This window comes from Macaca nemestrina, chromosome 4 (assembly GCF_043159975.1).
Source record: "Macaca nemestrina isolate mMacNem1 chromosome 4, mMacNem.hap1, whole genome shotgun sequence".
NCBI classification, from domain to species: Eukaryota; Metazoa; Chordata; class Mammalia; order Primates; family Cercopithecidae; genus Macaca; species Macaca nemestrina.
In genome coordinates this window covers 182,246,016-182,266,790 of record NC_092128.1, presented here as the reverse complement: position 1 = coordinate 182,266,790, position 20,775 = coordinate 182,246,016, and the positions used below count along the sequence as shown (strand labels likewise).

Below are 20,775 nucleotides of genomic sequence, written 5' to 3'. Positions count from 1 at the left end.
AACTTTGCAAGAGTATTAAACTGTAACTTAAGTAGAAGTTCTGGAAACTGAATTGTATATGTTTTACTTTTTAGTTTAGCCCAATGGCCAAAGGCTCTCAAAGATACATGGTTTCCACTGGTGCTGATGGGACAGTTTGCTTTTGGCAATGGGATTTAGAATCCTTGAAATTTAGGTAAGTGGCTTTAATTATGTAACAAGTTTTCTTCTTTAATGTAGTTACAGTTTAGTCTAATGAAATGAAGTTTGATTATTAAGAGATTATGTATTATGGTTGCTTTTTTTACCTTTGAACTTCATTTTTATTATATATAGCATATGTGCCATATTGACTCTTTCCTGTTTATAATTATTTAGATAGCTGGATTTGTAAAAGAAGCATAGCTTTTCTATCTTAGCACATTTTTGTAAAGACAAAGTAAGGCATTTAAAAAAATAGGTGTATAATTGGAAATTCAGGCAGGAACATTTGAGAGTCATAAGACCTGTGTTGTGTACCTCTGCTGTCTAATACAGTAGTCACTAGCCACATATGATCATTGAACACTTTAAATGTGGTTAGTGCAATTGAGGAACTGAATTGATAATTTAAATTTAAAACTTATAATTGATTAATGTGCTAGAAAACTTTTTTTTTCCTTTTTTTTTCTTCCTTTTTTTTTTGTTTTTTGACACAGAGTCTCGCTCTGTCACCCAGGCTGGAGTGCGATGGCGCGATCTCGGCTCACTGCAACCTCTGCCTCCTGGGTTCGAGTGATTCTCCTGTCTCAGCCTCCCAAGTAGCTGGGATTACAGGCGCCCGCCAGCACGCCCAGCTAATTTTTTGTATTTTTAGTAGAGTCAGAGTTTCACCAGGCTGGCCAGGCTAGTCTCAAACTCCTGACCTCAGGTGATCCACCCGCCTTGGGCTCCCAAAGTACTGGGATCACGGGCGTGAACCATCACGCCTGGTCTATTAGAAAATTATTAAGTGTGTCTTCAATAACTTGAATATGTGAAATTTTCAACAAATTTTGGGAAATCCAAATAAAGATAAAATATTTTTGTTAAAAAATGAGTTGTCAAATTGAGATGTATTTTGAGTCTCAAATACACACTGGAAAATTTCAAAGAGTTAATACGAAAGAATATGAAAGTATCTTGTAATTTTATTAATTTGCATTATATGTTGATATTTTGGGTGTATTAGGTTAAAGGAAATACGATTAATTTGATCTTTTTATATTTTGTAAAAATACACGGAAATATGTGGAAATATTTGGTATACAATAAGGTATTATAGAAATAAGACTGTAGCTGGGTGTTGTGCGTCTGTGGTTCCCAGCCACTAGGGAGGCTGAGGCTGGAGGGTCCCTTGAGCCCAAGAGTTTGTGTCTAGTCTGGGCAACATGGCGAGACCCTGTCTCTTAAAAAATTATAATATTTAAATATGCTAGATTAAAACCAATATTTTAAACTGTGTTAATGTGGTAAAATAATCTATCTTAAAGCAGCATCTTCTTCTTTTAAAGCCCACGTCCCCTGAAGTTCACTGAAAAGCCTAGGCCAGGCGTTCAAATGCTTTGTTCTTCTTTTAGTGTTGGTAAGAACTTCTTCACATTTTTTCTTAGTTTTTTTTTTTTAAACATTTATTAAATGACCACTTTATTGCTAAGAACTTTTATTAGATACGTGGTAAATGACTTCTGATGTTTATTTTGTTAGGTTTAATTTATGATGTTCATTTTGTTAGCCTTGTTCTTCCAGTCCTCTATTCTGCCTTTGTCTGATTTCTGGTAGTAATCAGTGATATAAGAGATGTCTGGTAAAAGAGAGGCTTGAGGTGTCTACACAAGTGATTCCTATGCCTGTCCTATGTGTATGATAATCTAAACTTGTGATTTTCTTCGAATAGGCTAAACTGTGTATGTTTGATAGTTTAAATTTATTTCCCACACATATCTTGGTGAAATTATTCTTTTTCATTTTTTGTACAGTGAACTTGTGTGGTAGTTTTTTTCTTTTTTAGGATAGGTCAAAGACTTTTCCCTCATAAAATCTGAAAACTTGAACAAGCTAGGGTTAGGTATGTAAAATTGTTTAGAAAGCAGAACTTCTTTTCTTAAAAATATTTTTAGAGCACTGGTGCTTAATTGGCATTATGTTGCCACCCTTAATAATACAGATGGGGAGGCCGGGCACAGTGACTCAATGCCTGTAATCCCAGTCCTTTGGGAGGCTGAGATGGGAGGATTGCTTCAGCCCAGGAATTTGAACCCAGCCCTGGCAACACAGTGAGAACACATCTCTTAAAAAAAACAAACAAAAACAAAATGACCTGGGCATGGTGCACACACCTGTGGTCCCAGCTACTCAGGAGACTAGGTGGGAGTATTGCTTGGTTCCAGGAGGTTGAGGCTGCAGTGAGCCATCATCGCACTAATGCACTCTAGCCTGGGCGACAGACTGAGACCGTGTTCCCTGCCCCACCAGCTGGCTCACACCTGTAATCCCAACACTTTGGGAGGCTGAGGCGGGTGGATCACCTGAGGTCAGGAGTTTGAGACCATCCTGACCGACATGGTGAGACCCCATCTCTACTAAAAATACAAAAAATTAACTGGGCGTGTTGGCGTGCACCTGTAGTCCCAGCTACTTAGCAGGCTGAGGTAGTAGAATTACTTGAACCCGGGAGGTGGAGGTTGCAGTGAGCTGAGATCACACCGTTGAGCTCCAGCCTGGGCGACAGAGCAAGACTCTGTCTCAAAAAAAAAAAAACAAAAAAAACAAAAACAAAACACAAAGCAGGAGGAGATTGTGAATGTTTCCAGATTGATTGAATTAATTTTGTTTTTTAAAGCTACAAATACAGTTTTATAAGCTCTATATTGTGAGTTAGAAAATGCAACTGTTGAGATACACTTAGTTTTAGAGTAAATGATCTTTTCTTTTTATATTTTAATATAGAAATTTGATTTGTTCAGGTATTTGTTATAAACTGGATGTTTAAACTTTACCATTTTTATTTCAGGTGGTATGTTTTTAGCCACAGGTAGTACTGATCATGTAATCAGAATGTATTTTTTGGGTTTTGAAGCACCCGAAAAAATCGCAGAACTTGAAAGCCACACTGTAAGCATCCACGTTTTAAAATCCTTTAGATTAATTGTTAATACTATTCCTCTTACTGCTAAGGGGCATTGCTATTGGCTCTACTTTTATTTTTAATTTTTTCTTCTGTTGAACAAATGAACTGTCATTTATAACTTTTTGATGGTGTTAAGTTTTAAAATATTAAATCATAGTTGCATTTCTGAGATAAGTCATTGCTTGTGAATGTTATCTTTTAAATTTTTGAATTTGACAGTTAAAATATTGTTAAAGAGATATTTGTATATTTATAAAAATGAAAATGTCTAGGTACAATTTTGTTAATTCTATTCTAATTTTAATTTAAGCATACAAGGAATTATATTTAAAGTGAGGTGTGTCATTGGCAACTCAGATTAGCTCTTGAGAGGCCTGATATTTTACAGTGGTTATTTTAGCTTTATGTTCAAAATCTTGATTATGACAGTTGATCTGGGTGGGTTAGTTTTAAGTGGGCCTATTTAACCAAGCCCATGAAATAAGAATGTGGTTTTATTAATGTATAGTAAGATAGAAAACTGTCAGTGTTCTGAAGTACTACTGGTCAGGGTAAGGTCATCTTTTGTTTGAAGCTTTTGGGAAAGCCAGTCCACATCCAGAGATTATTTGATAAATACAGATTTAAATAACTTAAAACAACAATTTTTGTACAATTGAAAATGCCTTGTTTTTAGCTACTTTAAAGCCAATATTTTGAGCACTTTACACACATTTCACTTTCATATAAGTAATTTTAAACAGTTGTAATTATAAATAATGCTGTAAGTTTAGAAGCAAGGCTTTTTTTCCTGTTAGATGTGCCTTTCTTTCAAATGAAAGCTGTATTTTAGTAGTCTTGTTAGATTTGTAGTTAGTCTTCACTTAAAATTATAAAACATGTTGAATGATGGGGCTAAGCAACACAAGTACATATTTTGCTTGTTAAAGCAAATAGGCTTCTAGCATAAAACTTCATTTTTTCAAATTCGCAAACCATGTAGATGATCATTTTTGTATTTCTCCTTTTCCCTCCTTTAGGATAAAGTAGATAGTATCCAATTTTGTAACAATGGTGATCGGTAAGTGTGTGTTTGTATATGTGTGTGTGTGTTATTAGGCAAATTACAATGTGCTACGTATTAGTGTAGCTAACCTGTCATTTTGCATATATTTTTTCCCTTTATATTATGATTTTTTATTTTGTTTTTTCGAGACGGAGTTTCACTCTCGTTGCCCGGGCTGGAGTGCAATGGCATGATCTCAGCTCACCGCAACTTCTGCTGCCTGGGTTCAGGTTATTCTTCTGCTTCAGCCTCCTGAGTAGCTGGGATTACAGGTGCCCGCCACCATGCCTGGCTAACTTTGTATTTTTAGTAGAGATGGGGTTTCTCCATGTTTGTCAGGCTGGTCTCGAACTCCCGACTTCAGGTGATCCGCCCGCCTCGGCCTTCCAAAGTGCTGGGATTACAGGCGTGAGCCACCACGCTCGGCCATTATTTTTTATTTTTAGTTGACTAATTGTCTATGTTTATGGAGCAACTATACTGTGGTGTTTTAATGTATGTTTACATTGTGTGATGATTAAATCAAGCCAATAAACATCTCTGCCACTTCACATACTTAGCATTTTTCTGTAGTCAGAACATCTGAAATCTCAGAAATTTTGAAATGATATATAATTAGCTGGAGTCACTGTCACTTTGTATATTGCAGATATTTATTAGTAAATATATTAATTGAATGAAAAGTGTCTAGGGTAGGGGTTGGGGGAGAAACACATGAAATGTAAGTTTTTAGAATTGTAGTTTCTGCCAGCTTCTAGTGACCAAAAGTAGTTTTTCTTTGGCTGGATGTCTGATTTACTGAAAAAATAACGTGTAAGGATCATGAAATTTCTTGTTTGGGTAGTTTCTAAGAAACCACTGTGATTATATCCTGCAAAGAAATTATTATTTAAATCGTATCCTCCTTCTTTGCCTCCATTATGTGTCAGGTACCTTTGCTAAACTGTAGTTGTTGAGAACTTAATTTGTTAATAGATTGATTTATTTTTACACAGTGTCCAACATGAATTAATTTGAATTAACAAATAAGGTGTTTAAAATGGAGCTATTGCCCTTATTTTCCTATTCTTCAAAACTTTTTTCTGTTTTTTTTTTGGCATTTTTTTTTTTTTTTTTTTGAGACGGAGTCTAACTCTGTTGCCTAGGCTGGAGTACAGTGGCGTGACCTCGGCTCACTGTGCTGCAACATCTGCCTCCTGGGTTCAAGCGATTCTCCTGCCTCAGCCTCCTGAGTAGCTGGGATTACAGGCACACGCCACCACGCCTGGCTAATTTTTGTATTTTTAGTAGAGATGGGGTTTCACCATGTTGGTCGGACTGGTCTCGAACTCCTGACCTTGTGATCAACCCACCTTGGCCTCCCATAGTGCTGGGACTACAGACGTGAGCCACTGCGCCCGGCCTTTTCTCAGCATTCTTATACATTGTATTCTCAAAACTTAAATCTGTTTGAAAAGCTATTGATTGAGTTTGAGGTGTGTTTTAATTTCATAGGGCCAGGCAAATCATAGAAAACCAAATTTTTTTTCCCATCCAGATATGCTCTAAATACCTGTCTTTTGAATTAACACCTGTGGATTGTCCTGTTGTCAGGACAGCTACATTACATTCTTTTTTTGCATGTGATTTTAATTGTAGACCTTGTTGGAAAGTGTGTGAATATAGTAAGATCCTGTTCTGCATGTTTTAAGGTTCCTAAGTGGTAGCAGAGATGGAACAGCACGGATTTGGAGATTTGAGCAGTTAGAATGGAGGAGCATTTTATTGGATATGGCTACTAGAATCTCAGGGTAAGTTGAGATTGTTAGAAGTAGGTGCATCATAGGTGTTTGATCTATGTCTCTCTCTCTGTGTGTGTGTGTGTCTCTCAGTGGTTATTTTGTTGAGATTATAGCTACCTTCTGTTATGAAGAGCTGTGGCATAAGCGAATAGCTGCCTACTGCATATTAGGTGAACCAGATACATCCAGATAAATTTATCCTTACATTGTGTAGCAAAGAATAACATGTACTTTTTCTATTGCTCAGAGCATTGACCTTCTTCTTAGGTGTTGCATTTAAAAGCTTCCACAAGTAAAAAAGATAAAATTGACTCAGGTACATTAAGAGTGGAAATTGTACTTTTCTATGGATAGGATTTTTGAAAAATTTTAAAAGCAGCTTAGAGCCAAGGCTGGGAAATAGGGTAAGCAAACATACTTTATTGTTAAGGTTAAAAAAAAAATTGAGCTCCAGCCTGGGCGACAGAGTGAGACTCTGTCTAAAAATAAAAGTCATGGATTTTACTTTAGAATTTGTTTCCTAATTTTAACTTTGCACTTTTTCATACCAGTTTTTCTGAGAAATGTTTCCACATTTTCTTTTGGAAATCATGTCTGCTTTATTTCTATTAAAAAATTCTTTTTTTTCTGAGACAGGATCTCACTGTGTCGCCCAGGCTGGAGCGCAGCGGTATGCTCGTGCCTCACTTCAGCCTTGACATCCTGGCCTCAAGCAGTACCCCCTTCTCAGCCTTCCGAGTAGTTGGGACTATAAGCATGAGCCATCACGCCTGGCTAATTTTTATGTTTATTTTTTTGTAGTGACTATTGTTCAGGCTGGTCTCAAACTCCTGGGCTCAAGTGATCCTCTCACCTCTGCCTCCCAAATGCTTTGTTTTTAATAACAGAAATTGACTTATATTCTCTGCTGTAGCTCAAAGAATTGTATTGCATTTTCAAGATAAATTTGATCTTCTTATTTTTGTGGAATTATCTGTGATGGAGAATGAAAAGTATATATACTGGAAATTTGATAACCCTTGTTCATAAACAAATTAAAAAATCTTATATATAACAATGTTACATCTCAGTATGAAAGTGAGTACTGGCAATCCTTGATTAGTTGAAATAATGAAAGGGAATGGGGGTGAAGATAATTTAAAATCAATTTCACCTATTATTGTTTTATTAAGCAAAATAGAAACATCAGTGTCAAAACTGGAATGAAAATTTTTAAATGAGACTGAAAACTGTTTAGTTTTCTTGCTGACACACTCCATCCATGAAGGGGACTTTTCCTGTAATTTTCTTCATGAGAAAATATCTTCTCATTTTAAGTTTTCTTGTTTTCAAATCTTGAAAAACAAGAGTCTTTTGTATGTAGGAATTGATTGATCTGTTTTAGTGTTCTAATATTGGCATATCAACTTGATGAAATGCAACATACCTGTTAGTAAATTCAAAGTTATTAATTTGTGGCTGGGCGTGGTGGCTCACGCCTGTATTCCTACCACTTTGGGAGGCTGAGGCAGGCAGATCGCCTGAGGTCAGGATATCGAGACCAGCCTGGCCAACATGGTGAAACCCTGCCTCTACTAAAAAAAATACAAAAATTAGCTGGAGATGGTGGCATGTGCCTGTAATCCCAGCTACTCGGGAGGCTAAAGCAGGAGAATCACTTGAACCTAGGAGACAGAGGTTGCAGTGAGCCCAGATGGAGCCACAACACCCCAGCCTGGGTGACAGAGCTGGACTCCGCCTCAAAAAAAAAAAAAAAAAACAAAAAACCTAAGTTATTAATTCGAAAGCCTTTTAGCTTAAAGTGAAGAATGGAGTCTTTGCCTTTATTCCATTTTACTTTTTTTTTTTTTTTTTTTGGAGACAGAGTCTCGCTCTGTCGGGAGTGGCGTGATCTGGGCTCACTGCAAGCTCTGCCTCTTGGATTCACTCCATTCTCCTGCCTCAGCTTCCCGAGTAGCTGGGACTCCAGGCGCCTGCCACACGCCCGGCTAATTTTTTTTGTATTTTTAGTAGAGACGGGATTTCACTATGTTAGCCAGGATGGTCTCAATCTCCTGACCTCATGATCCACTCACCTTGACCTCCCAATGTGCTGGGATTACAGGTGTAAGCCGCTGTGCCCGGCCTCCATTTTACTTCTTAATATTATTCTACCCTCAACACCAATCAATCTAGTTAGAATTATTCTCTCTTCTGTGTGTGTTTTCTTTTGTAGTTACGTAGATAGCTGTTTTATAGCACTCATATTTTTATAGCTGTATTCTTTTCTTTTTTTTTTTTTTTGTTTTTTTTTTTTTTTTGAGACAGAGTGGCACGATCTCAGCTCATTGTAAGCTCAGCCTCCCGGGATCAAGCGATTCTCCTGCCTCAGCCTCCCGAGTTGCTGGGATTACAGGCACCCGTCACTACGCCCAGCTAATTTTTGTACTTTTTGTAGAGGCATGATTTCACCCTGTTGACCAGGTTGGTCTGGAACTCCTGGCCTCAAGTGATCTGCCCACCTTGGCCTCTCAGAAGTGCTGGGATTACAGGCATGAGCCACTGTGCCCGGCCTTTGTTAATTAAAACATGTTAGATGCTTGTAATTTTTTTTTTTTTTTTTTTTTTTTTTTGAGACAGAGTCTTGCTCTGTCACCCAGGCAGGAGTGCAGTGGTGCAATCTTGGCTCACTGTAAGCTCCACCTCCTGGGTTCACGCCATCCTCCTGCCTCAGCCTCCCTAGTAGTTAGGACTACAGGCGCCCGCCACCACGCCTGGCTAATTTTGTTTTTGTTTTTTGTTTTCGTATTTTTAGTAGAGATGGGGTTTCACCGTGTCAGCCAGGATGGTCTCGATCTCCTGACCTCATTACCCGCCCGCTTCGGCCTCTCAAAATGCTGGGATTACAGGCATGAGCCACCGTGCCTGGCTGATGCTTGTAATTTCTTAAAACATATTCTATTATTTCAGTACCTTTAGGCCTTCCCTACCTCACTGTTGACTGCTATAATACAGAGACCCTTTGCATATAGCCTTTTTTTTTTTTTTGAGACCTAGTCTTGCTCTGTCACCCAGGCTGGGTGCAATGGTACGGTCTTGGCTCACTGCGGACTCTGCCTCCGAGGTTCAAACGATTCTCCTGCCTCAGCCTTCTGAGTAGCTGGGAATACAAGTGTGTGCTACCACACCAGGCTGATTTTTGTATTTTTAGTAGAGATGAGATTTCACCATGTTGGCCAGGCTGGTCTCAAACTGCTGACCTCGTGATCTGCCTGCCTCGGTCTCCCAAGATGCTGGGATTATAGTCGTGAGCCACTGCTCCTGGCCCTCCATAACACTTTTATAAAGGATGAAAAACATTCCAGGCATGTGTATCCAAGACCGTTCTTGCCAAGGGGCCTATAGGAGTAGACTGTAGGAAAGTTGTATAAAGAGATGAGAATAGTCCCATTTGCAGTTCAGATTGAACGTCTGTGTGTCAGTTATTTTTCTAAACATTGGGGATATGAATATGAGTTAACTTATTTTTGTGTTCCTAAAATTTTTTTTGTCTTCTATGGAGAGAAACAGTTGAAAGTAAGTGTTAGCAATAGATTTGTATTCAGAGGAAGGAAATAATAGGAAAGAAATAGGGAGAAAAAGCATTGCTTTCATAAGCAGTAATGGTGTCCTAAAATCTGCGCTTATTCAGTCTCTGTACTATTTCTAAATTATCCCTTCCTTCTTCAGGTTTTGCCCTAAACTGTTTCTAGAAAATCTGTTCTGGGTCAGTTGTGATGAACTCACTGTAGGGTTGACGAGATAGGCACATGGGTTGGATTTCTTTATTTTTGTATTGATGAAGGATTGTATACATTGTATAGCCGACCATCTAAATAAGTTTACATGTTGTGTATTTTTTTGTTAGGGATTTATCTTCGGAAGAGGAAAGGTTTATGAAACCTAAAGTAACAATGATAGCTTGGAATCAGAATGATAGCATTGTTGTCACAGCTGTGAATGATCATGTCCTCAAAGTGTGGAATTCTTACACTGGACAACTGCTTCATAACTTACTGGTAGGTAGTTTCTGGTACAGTGTAACAAATGAGATTTTTTGAACTATGATTTTAATTTTGAAGCTATAAAAATAATATACTGAACAAGTTTCTTTCATGTAAACTATGAAATGATTAGAAATTTTTATAATTATAAATTATTGTCTAATACATTTTTAAAAGTATATGCTGTAACAGTATGTATTTTTAAATTTTCAATTTGTAACTTGTAAACCCTCCTTAATGTTACGATTTTGTTAAAGGGACATGCTGATGAAGTATTTGTTCTGGAGACGCATCCCTTTGATTCCAGAATTATGTTATCTGCAGGACACGATGGCAGCATATTTATATGGGATATTACAAAAGGTACCAAGATGAAACATTATTTTAATATGGTAAGTGAAGTGAGATGTACCTTGATACATGCTTGAATTTGTTTAGAGTGTTTGGGTTACAAGGCTTAGCCAGAAATTGATCTGCTTGTTTTGGCAGTGTGTTTTTACAAATCAGCATATTCAAAGCCTGCTAAATATAAACAGTTACATGTATATACATACATACGTGAAATTCTCTGTATGACTGATTTATATGAGGGAGACATTTTTAAGTTACTTGTTCAGCATTTTGTGTGCCTGTATGTGTTTAAATTGGTAAAATTATGGCAATTATAAAAACTTTTTCACTACTTGAATTTATTGAAATATTTCATAACAAATAGAAATATAAAAATGGTAACATAAAATAATAAAATGACATTATTAATATTCAATATTAACCAAATATTACAGTATTTGATTACTGGATTTTTAGTAACCCTGGGCTGGGTGTGGTGACTCTGAACTTCCAGCACTTTGGGAGGCTGAGGCAGGAGGCTTGCTTGAGCCTAGGAGTTCAACACCAGCCTGGGCAATGTAGTGAGACACTCTCTTAAAAAAGAAAACTCCCAAGATGGTTGATCTAGAAATAAAACATTATTAGATTTTCCTAACCTTTTTCTTTCTGCACAGGTATATTCTTTTTTTTTTTTTTTTTTTTTTTGAGACAGAGTCTTGCTCTGTCGCCCAGGCTGGGGTGCAGTGGCGGGATCTCAGCTCACTGCAAGCTCTGCTTCCCGGGTTTAGACCATTCTCCTGCCTCAGCCTCCCGAGTAGCTGGGACTACAGGCGCCCGCCACCTCGCCCGGCTAGTTTTTTGTATTTTTTAGTAGAGACGGGGTTTCACCGTGTTAGCCAGGATGGTCTCGGTCTCCTGACCTCGTGATCCGCCCGTCTCGGCCTCCCAAAGTGCTGGGATTACAGGCTTGAGCCACCGCGCCCGGCCTGCACAGGTATATTCTTAAAAAAAAAAAATAGAAAAAAAATTTGCATACGTGTATTCTAGAACCAAATGAGGATACTACTGTATCTTTTTAGAACTTCTTCACATAATCATAATTATAGTTACTAATCAGGAAATTTAACATTTATAAAATAGCATTATCTAGTCAGGTCTATATTCAAATTTTTTTGTGTTGTCTCAGTAATATCTTTTTTTTTTTTTTTTTTTTTTTTTGAGACGGAGTCTCGCTCTGCCACCCAGGCTGGAGTGCAGTGGCCGGATCTCAGCTCACTGCAAGCTCCGCCTCCCGGGTTCACGCCATTCTCCTGCCTCAGCCTCCCGAGTAGCTGGGACTACAGGTGCCTGCCACCTCGCCCGGCTAGTTTTTTGTAGTTTTTAGTAGAGACGGGGTTTCACAGTGTCAGCCAGGATGGTCTCGATCTCCTGACCTCGTGATCCGCCCGTCTCGGCCTCCTAAAGTGCTGGGATTACAGGCTTGAGCCACCGCGCCCGGCCAGTAACATCTTTTTAGATACATTTTGCTCCGTGGACCAGAATCCAGTTCAAGCTCATGCATTGTGTTTAAGTGGTTGTATCTTTCTAGTTTTCTTTTTTTTCTTTTCTTTTCTGTTTTTTTTCTTTTTGAGACGGAGTCTCGCTCTATCACCCAGGCTGGAGTGCAGTGGCGCGATCTCAGCTCACTGCAAGCTCTGCCTCCCGGGTTCACGCCATTCTCCTGCCTTAGCCTCCCAAGTAGCTGGAACTACAGGCACCCACCACCACGCCTGGCTAATTTTTTTGTATTTTTTAGTAGAGACGGGTTTTCACTGTGTTAGCCAGGATGGTCTTGATCTCCTGACTTCTTGATGTGCCCGCCTCAGCCTCCCGAAGTGCTGGGATTACAGGCGTGAGCCACCGCGCCCGGCCTCTAGTTTTCTTTAATTATCATCAGGCCCCTCTCAGCCTTTTTTGTTTTTCCTCTTTATTGGCCTTTAACTTTTGTTGAATATTAGCAAGTATTATTACAGAGTGTCCTCAGTTTTGTCTGATATTTTTTCATGATTAGATTGTTACAGTTTTTTAAATGAAGTAAAACATAAATGATATTGTGTCCTTCATGAATCATGTTAGGAGGACGTGGTATTTATTTGTCCCCTTATTATGGTGATAATTTTCTGTTTTTTTTTTTGGAGATGGAGTTCTGCTTGTTCCCCAGGCTGGAGTGCAATGGTGTGATCTGGGCTCACTGCAACCTCCACCTCCTGGGTTCAAGCGATTCTCCTGCCTCAGCCTCCCGAGTAGCTGGGATTACAGGCACCTGCCACCACACCCAGCTAATTTTTTGTATTTTTAGTAGAGACAGGGTTTCACCATGTTGGCCAGGCTGGTCTTGAACTCCTGACTTCAGGTGATCACCTGCCTTGACCTCCCAATATAATTATTGAACTAATTTTTTTACTAGCTCTTTTGAGACTAAATAACCTGTTTCTTATTAAATTTTTACCCACAAATATTGGATCCATTGAAGATTTTCCAGTGGCATCATTCCTTCCATATTTATTAGTTGGCATCTTTGCATACAGTGGTATTTTTTTTTTTTCCTCCTCCAACTTTTAAGTTCAGGGGCTACCTGCTATGTGCAGGATGTGCAGGTTGGTTACATGGGTAAATGTGCTTGCACGTAGTTTTGTAATCTTATTTCATGTAAAAATCTTTTTTTGAAATTTTTATTTTTAAAGAATTTATGGATGTATTTTTGAGTATAAATTCATCCTGTCTCAGAAGAAAGTTAACTTTTACACAATTTCTATTGTTGAGTACTTAAGTGGTTTCTAAAATATGTATGGCACTTTGAATAGCCTTGTACATGATTATTTCCCTGAGATAAATTCTGAAGGAATTATTGTGTAAAAGGGTTTTAGCATTTTTAAGGCTTTATATGTGTGAGACATTTTGTGAGTTTACTCTTCAGCTTATACTGAGTTACAATTCAAAGTGTACTTTTTTTTTTTTTGAGACAGAGTCTCGCTCTGTCACCCAGGCTGGAGTGCAGTGGCGCGATCTCAGCTTACTGCAGGCTCCGCCTCCCGGGTTCATGCTATTCTCCCACCTCAGCTTCCTGAGTAGCTGGGATTACGGGTGCCTGCCACCACGCCCGGCTCCTTTTGTTTTTGTATTTTCAGTAGAGATGGGATTTCACCGTGTTAGCCAGGATGGTCTCAATCTCCTGATCTTGTGATTGCCTGCCTTGGCCTTCCAAAGTGCTGGGATGACAGGCGTGAGCCACTGTGCCTGGCCTGTGTAATGTATTTTAGATGCAGTGTAGTAGCACCCTCTTGATGAATTCTTAGACCTTTGAGTCTCAGGTTCTTAGACCTTTGATTAAATGCATTCTAAAACATTTCAAATAGTATGACCAAAGTACAAATACACGATTAGGCATCTCTGAAAGCTGTGTTTCTGTGTGTTCAAATTATTGGAAAAAGAACTAAGCATTCTTGGACAATTTTTCTATCGTTTTAAAATCCATAGGATAACATCCATTACCTTAACTATCCTTTGAAACTCAGAACTAATATTACATCCTGAATTTAACTCCTCAAAACAAAAACTACATTAATTTAGGCTTTAAGCAGAATATTAGTGGAAAAATTCTGTGCCAAAGAATAATCTGAGAAAACTTCACGTGGGCAACAATGATCTTTCCAGTTGCATAGCGAACATTGGCCTTGTTTACTGACATTTCCTTACTGCTCAGCTGAGAGGCTCATAATTCCTAATTCTAGATAAACTAAATAGAGTTGTCAGTTACTAATAGCAACAATATTTCATGAATACATAATAAACTTTAATGTGACATTTTTCTCCATACACAGTTGCAGGTTGCATTTTGTCAGGAATCATTGTAGAGGACGCTTCAAATTACAAGTGAATCCCCGTTTTCCTTGCTCTGCTTAGATAGGTTTGCCCACTTGAGAAAACTTTCATCTCAGCAAGTATTCTTTTGGTGCAGTTAAGTCCACGTGTACGACGGGAAGAGTTGCTGCCACCATCTTCAGCTTGCCAGCTTTGATATTTTGCCACTCCCTCTCCACCAGTGTCTGCTTTAACTGACTGACGGTCCCAGGCCAGGGATGCAAAGTGGTACACAGGTGCAGGTTGTGCTGTGGCACAGGTGGCTCCTGGAAGGACCATGTGGATGAATCCGTGTTCCTATGTTTTAATGATCAGTTGGAGGAAAAAAATATATATATACACAAACACAATTTTTTCCTTTTTTTTTTTTTTTTGAGACGGAGTCTCGCTGTGTGGCCCAGGCTGGAGTGCAGTGGCGCGATCTCGGCTCACTGCAAGCTCCACCTCCCGGGTTCACGCCATTCTCCCGCCTCAGCCTCCGAGTAGCTGGGACTACAGGCGCCTGCCACCACGCCCGGCTAGTTTTTTGTATTTTTAGTAGAGACGAGGTTTCACCATGTTAGCCAGGATGATCTCGATCTCCTGACCTTGTGATCCACCCGCCTCGGCCTCCCAAAGTGCTGGGATTACAGGCTTGAGCCACCGTGCTCGGCCTCCTTTTTATGTTAAGAGAATATGAATTAATATGCACATCTTATTCAGCAATCCTCTGAATATCCAAGTAACTTTATTTTTTCCACGTTCGATAATTGGCATCCATTCATGTGCAGCAATAGTGAGGTATCACTATTCAAGCAGTGACTTATTTGGGTGTGGACGTGAGTTTGTTCTCGCACTTACTGAGTAGATGTCTCATTTTTCCAACACTGAACACACAATGTTTAGTTACTGGAAAGTTAAAGGTGCAGACAACAAACATGTATAGCTCTACCCTGCAGAGTTAAATAACAACTATAAATTGATAGTATTAAACTAATAGACTTTACAGTTTAAAAGGAAGAATAAAACAGTATAAAAATAATCTATTTAAGGTTACACTCATGATAGATTTAGAGCATCCTTTCTGAAATCTCTGGTACTTTGAAGTTCAGGTAATTGTGACTGTGGGCTTTTCCATATATAGGCTTGAGATCTGGCAGCATTGCCAAATTTTGCATGGTGCTTAATCATCTTGGTGAGCTGAAGTAGAGCCCTCCTTAAAATCTAGGAAAGTGTTCATTTTAGTTCACGAATACCAAATTTTCTTAATCTTCATTAATTTATCTTGTAGCTTATTATCCTTTTATTATATATAAGACAAAAATTTATGAAATTATTTATAAGAAGTAAAAGAAGCCTTCACTTTGGATTGGGTTGTTAGCTTTCATTTGAGCACTTGGAGAACTAATGCTTAGAAGAACTTTGAAGACCTTTTTCTAGGCTAGTTATATCTAAAATGAATTTTATTTTTTGGGACTAGCGATTGATGTATATGCTTAATGAAACATTTGTTTTTATTTTTATTTTACGGAGTCTCACTCTGTCACCCAGGCTGGAGTGCAGTGGAGTACAGTGGTGCAGTCTTGGCTCACTGCAACCCCTGCCTCCTGGGTTCAAACGATTCTTGTGTTTCAGCCTCCCGAGTAGCTGGGACTACAGACGCACACCACCATGCCTGGCTAATTTTTTGTATTTTTAGTGGAGACAGGGTTTCACCATGTTGCCCACGGTGGTCTCGAACTCCTGTGCTCAGGCAGTCTACCTGCTTCCACCTCATAAAGTGCTGGGATTACAGGTGTGAGGCACCATGCCAGGCTGAAACATTTGTTTTTAAATTTTTTTTTCAGAAGGGTTATATTGTCACAGGTTATCCACATTAAACAAGTTTACATAGCAAATCACTTGCATAGAATTGGTCCTAACTTTTTCCTCTTTGTGTTTCCTAGATTGAAGGACAAGGACATGGAGCTGTGTTTGACTGTAAGTTTTCACAGGATGGACAGCATTTTGCCTGTACAGATTCTCATGGGCATCTTCTGATATTTGGTTTTGGATGCAGCAAGCCATATGAAAAGGTCATTTTTAATACTTTGTTGTCGCATGCAAGTAGTAGTTATGAGCTGACAGTTTAGCTGACTGATTTGATTTCCTTGTTTTTCTAGTTTTAATTAACTGTTTAACATTTGTTTCCTTTAATATGTATGAACCTTAAAATGTCATCCTGTGAACTTCATTTTTCTAGATTCCTGATCAGATGTTCTTCCATACTGACTATCGACCACTTATTAGAGATTCTAATAATTATGTCTTAGATGAGCAAACTCAGCAGGCTCCTCATCTTATGCCTCCACCATTCTTGGTAGATGTAGATGGAAATCCTCATCCAACCAAGTATCAGAGATTGGTACCAGGCCGAGAAAATTCCGCAGATGAACATTTGATTCCACAGCTGGGCTATGTGGCAACAAGTAAGTGCAGTCCTTTTTTTTTTTTTTTTTAAAGTTGTATGTGAATATCTTAAAGTATAATATAAAGAATTTCCTTCCCTTTAGATCCCCCAGTTATTAATATTTTGCAATATTTGTTTTATCTTTTTTTTATCTGTGTATTGTTTTGAACCATTTAACTTCTGGACCTCATGCACCATTTACCTCTAAATAAGAACAGCATTCTCTTACATAACCATAGACACTTATGACAATTAGGACATTTTACATTCAAATAATATTATCAAATCTGTAGTGTATAACCAAAAATTTCCAGTTATTCTAATAATGTCTGTTTATAGCTTTTAAAATTCTCCCAATTTGGGACCACATATGAAATATGAAATTTAGTTGTCATAGTTTCTTCGTTTCCTTTAATCTGTAGCAGGTTGTCAGTTTTTGACTTCCATGATATTGATGTATTTGAAGACTATAGGTCAGGAATTTTGTAGAAGGCCTCAATCTGGGTTTGTCTGCTTCCTCTTGGTTAGGTTCCAGTTATGCATTTTTGACAGAATACAACATAAATGATGTTCTAGTCTTAATAGAGCATCCTGTCAGGATGCTTATGATTGTGGTTTGTCTAATTACTGGTAATGTTGTTTTTGAACCCTTGGTTAATGTGGTGTTTGCCAAGTTTCTTCACTATAAACTTAATATTTTTCTCTTCGTAATTAATGGTAATTTGTGGGGAGGTATGTCAATAACCTGTTCATTGTCAAACTTTACACTCAAGTTTTAGGACCCATTGATGAGTTTTGCCTGAATCAGTTGTTACTGTGAATACTGCAAAGTGGTTATTTTCTAACTTTATCATTGTTCCATCATTGTGTCATATGTATCATTGCATGTGACTGTCTATTGCTCACCCCTTTATTTATTGATGAGGCTCATTACATTTTAGTATGGGCTTCTGTCTGTGGTTAGTGGGTTATATTATTCACATAATCCTTAGGTTTGACTCTCAGAGCCTTTTGAAACTGCCCTTTCCCAAGTCCCTTATACTTTTTCAGTCACTTCTTTCCTTTTCTGGATGTAGGGTGTTCCAGGTTTGTCTTGTACTTTTCTCTGTCGTAGCCAAGTGCCAAGTTCTTTTTTGTGTTAATAGCAGGGCAGCGTTTCTCTACAGATACTAAAGAAAAAATGCTATTTGTGTTTCTGGATGAGGATTTATTGAAACTAAATCACCAGCTACATATAAAGTTAAAACCTAATGTAGATTACTATATGCTGGCTATTTCAAATGTTATTTTTTATTACTTTTATTGAAGTGTACTTGATATACAAAATTCACCAATTTTAAGTGTACAATTCAAGAGTGTGTGTGTGTGTGTGTGTGTGTGTGTGTGTGTGTGTTTATTTTTTGAGGCAGGGTCTTACTCGTTTGCCCAGGCTGGAGTGCAGTGGTGCGATCTTGGTTGACTGCAGCCTCTGGCCTCCCAGGGTCAAGTGATCCTCCTACCTCAGCCTCCTGAGTAGCTGGGACTGTAGGCGTGTGCCAACACATCTGGCTAACTTTTGTATTTTTAGTAGAGACAGGGTTTTGCCATGTTTCCCAGGCTGTCAAATATGTTTTGACAGATGTTAAATAATCAAGTAACCACCACCACAATCAAGATATAAAACATACCGCCCCCAAAAGTCCCCAGGACCTGTTTGGAATCAGTCCTCTCCTTTCTCTCAGTCTCTTGTAAACAGTGTTATATTTTCTGTCACTTTAATTTTGTCCTTTAAGAGAGTTTTATATAGAAAGTGTAATCTTTTTTTTTTTTTTTTTTTTTTTTTTTTAAGGAGACAGAGTCTTGCTCTGTTGGCAGGCTGGAGTGCAGTTGCACAATCTTGGCTCACTGCAACCTCCGCCTCCTGGGTTCAAGTGGTTCTCCTACTTCAGCCTCCTGAGTAGCTGGGACTATAGGCATGTGCTACCACACCCAACTAATTTTTGTATTTTTAGTAGAGATGGGGTTTCGCCATGTTGACCAGGATGGTCTTGATCTCTTGACCTCATGATCTGCCTGCCTCGGCCTCCCAAAGTGCTGGGATTACAGGCGTGAGCCAGCGCGCTTGGCCACAAAGTGTAATCTTTTGTGTCTGGCTTCTTTGACTTAGTATGGTGCTTTTGAGATTCCTTAGTGTTGTTGCATGTATCAGTAGTTTGTTCCTGTTTATTCATTGGGGCAGATAGTGCCCCATGAAATAGATGGGTATATCATCATTTGTTTTTGCATTCACTGATGGTTAAAGGTTTGTTTCCAGTTTGGGGCTATCATCCAGATTGAAACATCCAACTGTCACGTGGAATTTGTCATTTCTCTCTTCAGTTTACTCAGTTCTTTATGTATTTTAAAGCTCATTCATTAGGTGCATACACATTTTGGATTGCTTGTCTTCTGGATGAAATAATTCTTTTCTCATGAAATGTTTCTCTGTATTTCTGAAAATATTTTTTGTTTTGAAGAGTCTTGTTTCATATTAATATAGCCAATTCAACTTCTTTTGGAACACACACACACACACACACACTCTTGAATTGTACACTTAAAATTGGTGAATTTTGTATATCAAGTACACTTCAATAAAAGTAATAAAAAATAACATTTGAAATAGCCAGCATATAGTAATCTACATTAGGTTTTAACTTTATATGTAGCTGGTGATTTAGTTTCAATCCAAAAGAAGTATTGTCATGGTATATCTTTTGTCAATTCTTCCAGCTGATCTGTGTCTTTATATATCAAATTTGATAACTTGTCTTTTAATTGGGATTTAAGTACTCTATTAAGTGTAGAGTGTTTACACTTAAATGTTCATATAGTATGGGTTCAAACATAGAGTATTCCTATTTGTTCCCTCTATATTCTTTTCGTTCTTTGTGCCTTTTTCCTTTTTCTTTTTTTCTTCTTCTTTGGGATTGGTGATTTTTTTGTGTTCCACATGACCTCCACTAATTTCTTGTTAGCAATACCTGTTTATTTGTATGTAATGATTGCTTTAGGGCAGAAATTGTCAATGTGTGGTTTGCAGGCCCATAGGTGTATCTGCAACCTTTTATGGAGTCTGCAAGGTCACAGCCATCTTCATAACAATACTGAGATATTTATTTTTTTATAGTGTTGACATTTGTACTGATGGATCACAGGTGGGTAGAAATAAACTTCTGGCAGTGTAGCACAAATCTTGGTTGTGGCACCAAAATAATAGGAGTTATTATATCCTTTACTGCTCTGCATTTGAATACATGTCTTTTTAATATTCTAGATATTAAAACTGGAAGTGTGCGTAAAGCACTTCTGCTGTGTATTCTGGCTCCTGGGAACTTGAACTATTTTCTGCTCTGTGGGAGCTCTGCAAATTTTTTGCGCAACTGCTTTTTTATGTTTTCCCCTCTCTACCCCATGCGTACACATATCAGTATTTAATTAAAAAAATTTTTTTTTGAGACAGAGTCTTGCTCTGTTGTCCAGGCTGGAGTTCGTTGGTGTGATCTTGGCTTATCTCGGGTTCAAGCAGTTTCCCTGCCTCAGCTTCCCAAGTAGCTGGGACTGCAGGTGTGCGCCACCACTCCAGGCTAATTTTTGTATTTTTAGTAGAGATGAGGTTTTACCATGCTGACCAGTCTGGTCTTGAACTCCTGATCTCAGGTAATCTGCCCACCTCAGCCTCCCAAAGTGCAGGGATTACAGGCGTGAGCCACCATGCCCGGCCATGTATCAGTATTTAGTCAGATAATTGATGGGACCTCACTACAGATCTCTGGAGCTTTGTGTGCAGTTCACTCTCCTGATATTCAGTCCTGCGTATTTTAACTTTCCTCTTCCAGCAAACTCTCATCTCTGTCTCCTCAACTCAGTTAGATCTGTGGATGCTGTTTGGGTTCTCTCTTTTGTTCTGTAACTTGGAGACTACCTCCAGAGAGTAATCTGGAGCAATCAAAGGGTTTGTCTCCATTGTTCCTCTTCTCTCAGGGATCACAGTCTTGTGCTGCCTATTGTGCAATGTCTGAAAGCTTTTGTTTTATGTATATTTTTTCCAGTATTGTAGTTGTTTATGGCAGAAGGCCACTTCCTCTATCAGTTAAGCTTTCATGGGTAGAACCCTCTTTCAG

At 38.4% G+C, this 20,775-nt stretch overlaps 1 protein-coding gene across 4 annotated transcripts in view; it reads left to right on the top strand.

The window, feature by feature from the left end:
• Window positions 1-20,775, top strand: part of LOC105472625 (bromodomain and WD repeat domain containing 1) — a 132,986-nt gene that overhangs the window by 33,007 nt on the left and 79,204 nt on the right. For all 4 annotated transcript variants that reach the window (XM_011726051.2, XM_071095725.1, XM_071095724.1 and 1 more), the window contains 9 exons: window positions 75-175; window positions 1,512-1,582; window positions 3,011-3,111; window positions 4,147-4,187; window positions 5,864-5,962; window positions 9,840-9,990; window positions 10,233-10,367; window positions 16,131-16,259; window positions 16,427-16,652. In XM_011726051.2, the coding sequence (XP_011724353.2) occupies window positions 75-175; window positions 1,512-1,582; window positions 3,011-3,111; window positions 4,147-4,187; window positions 5,864-5,962; window positions 9,840-9,990; window positions 10,233-10,367; window positions 16,131-16,259; window positions 16,427-16,652 (1,054 nt within the window). The remainder of the gene's footprint in view (window positions 1-74; window positions 176-1,511; window positions 1,583-3,010; window positions 3,112-4,146; window positions 4,188-5,863; window positions 5,963-9,839; window positions 9,991-10,232; window positions 10,368-16,130; window positions 16,260-16,426; window positions 16,653-20,775) is intronic.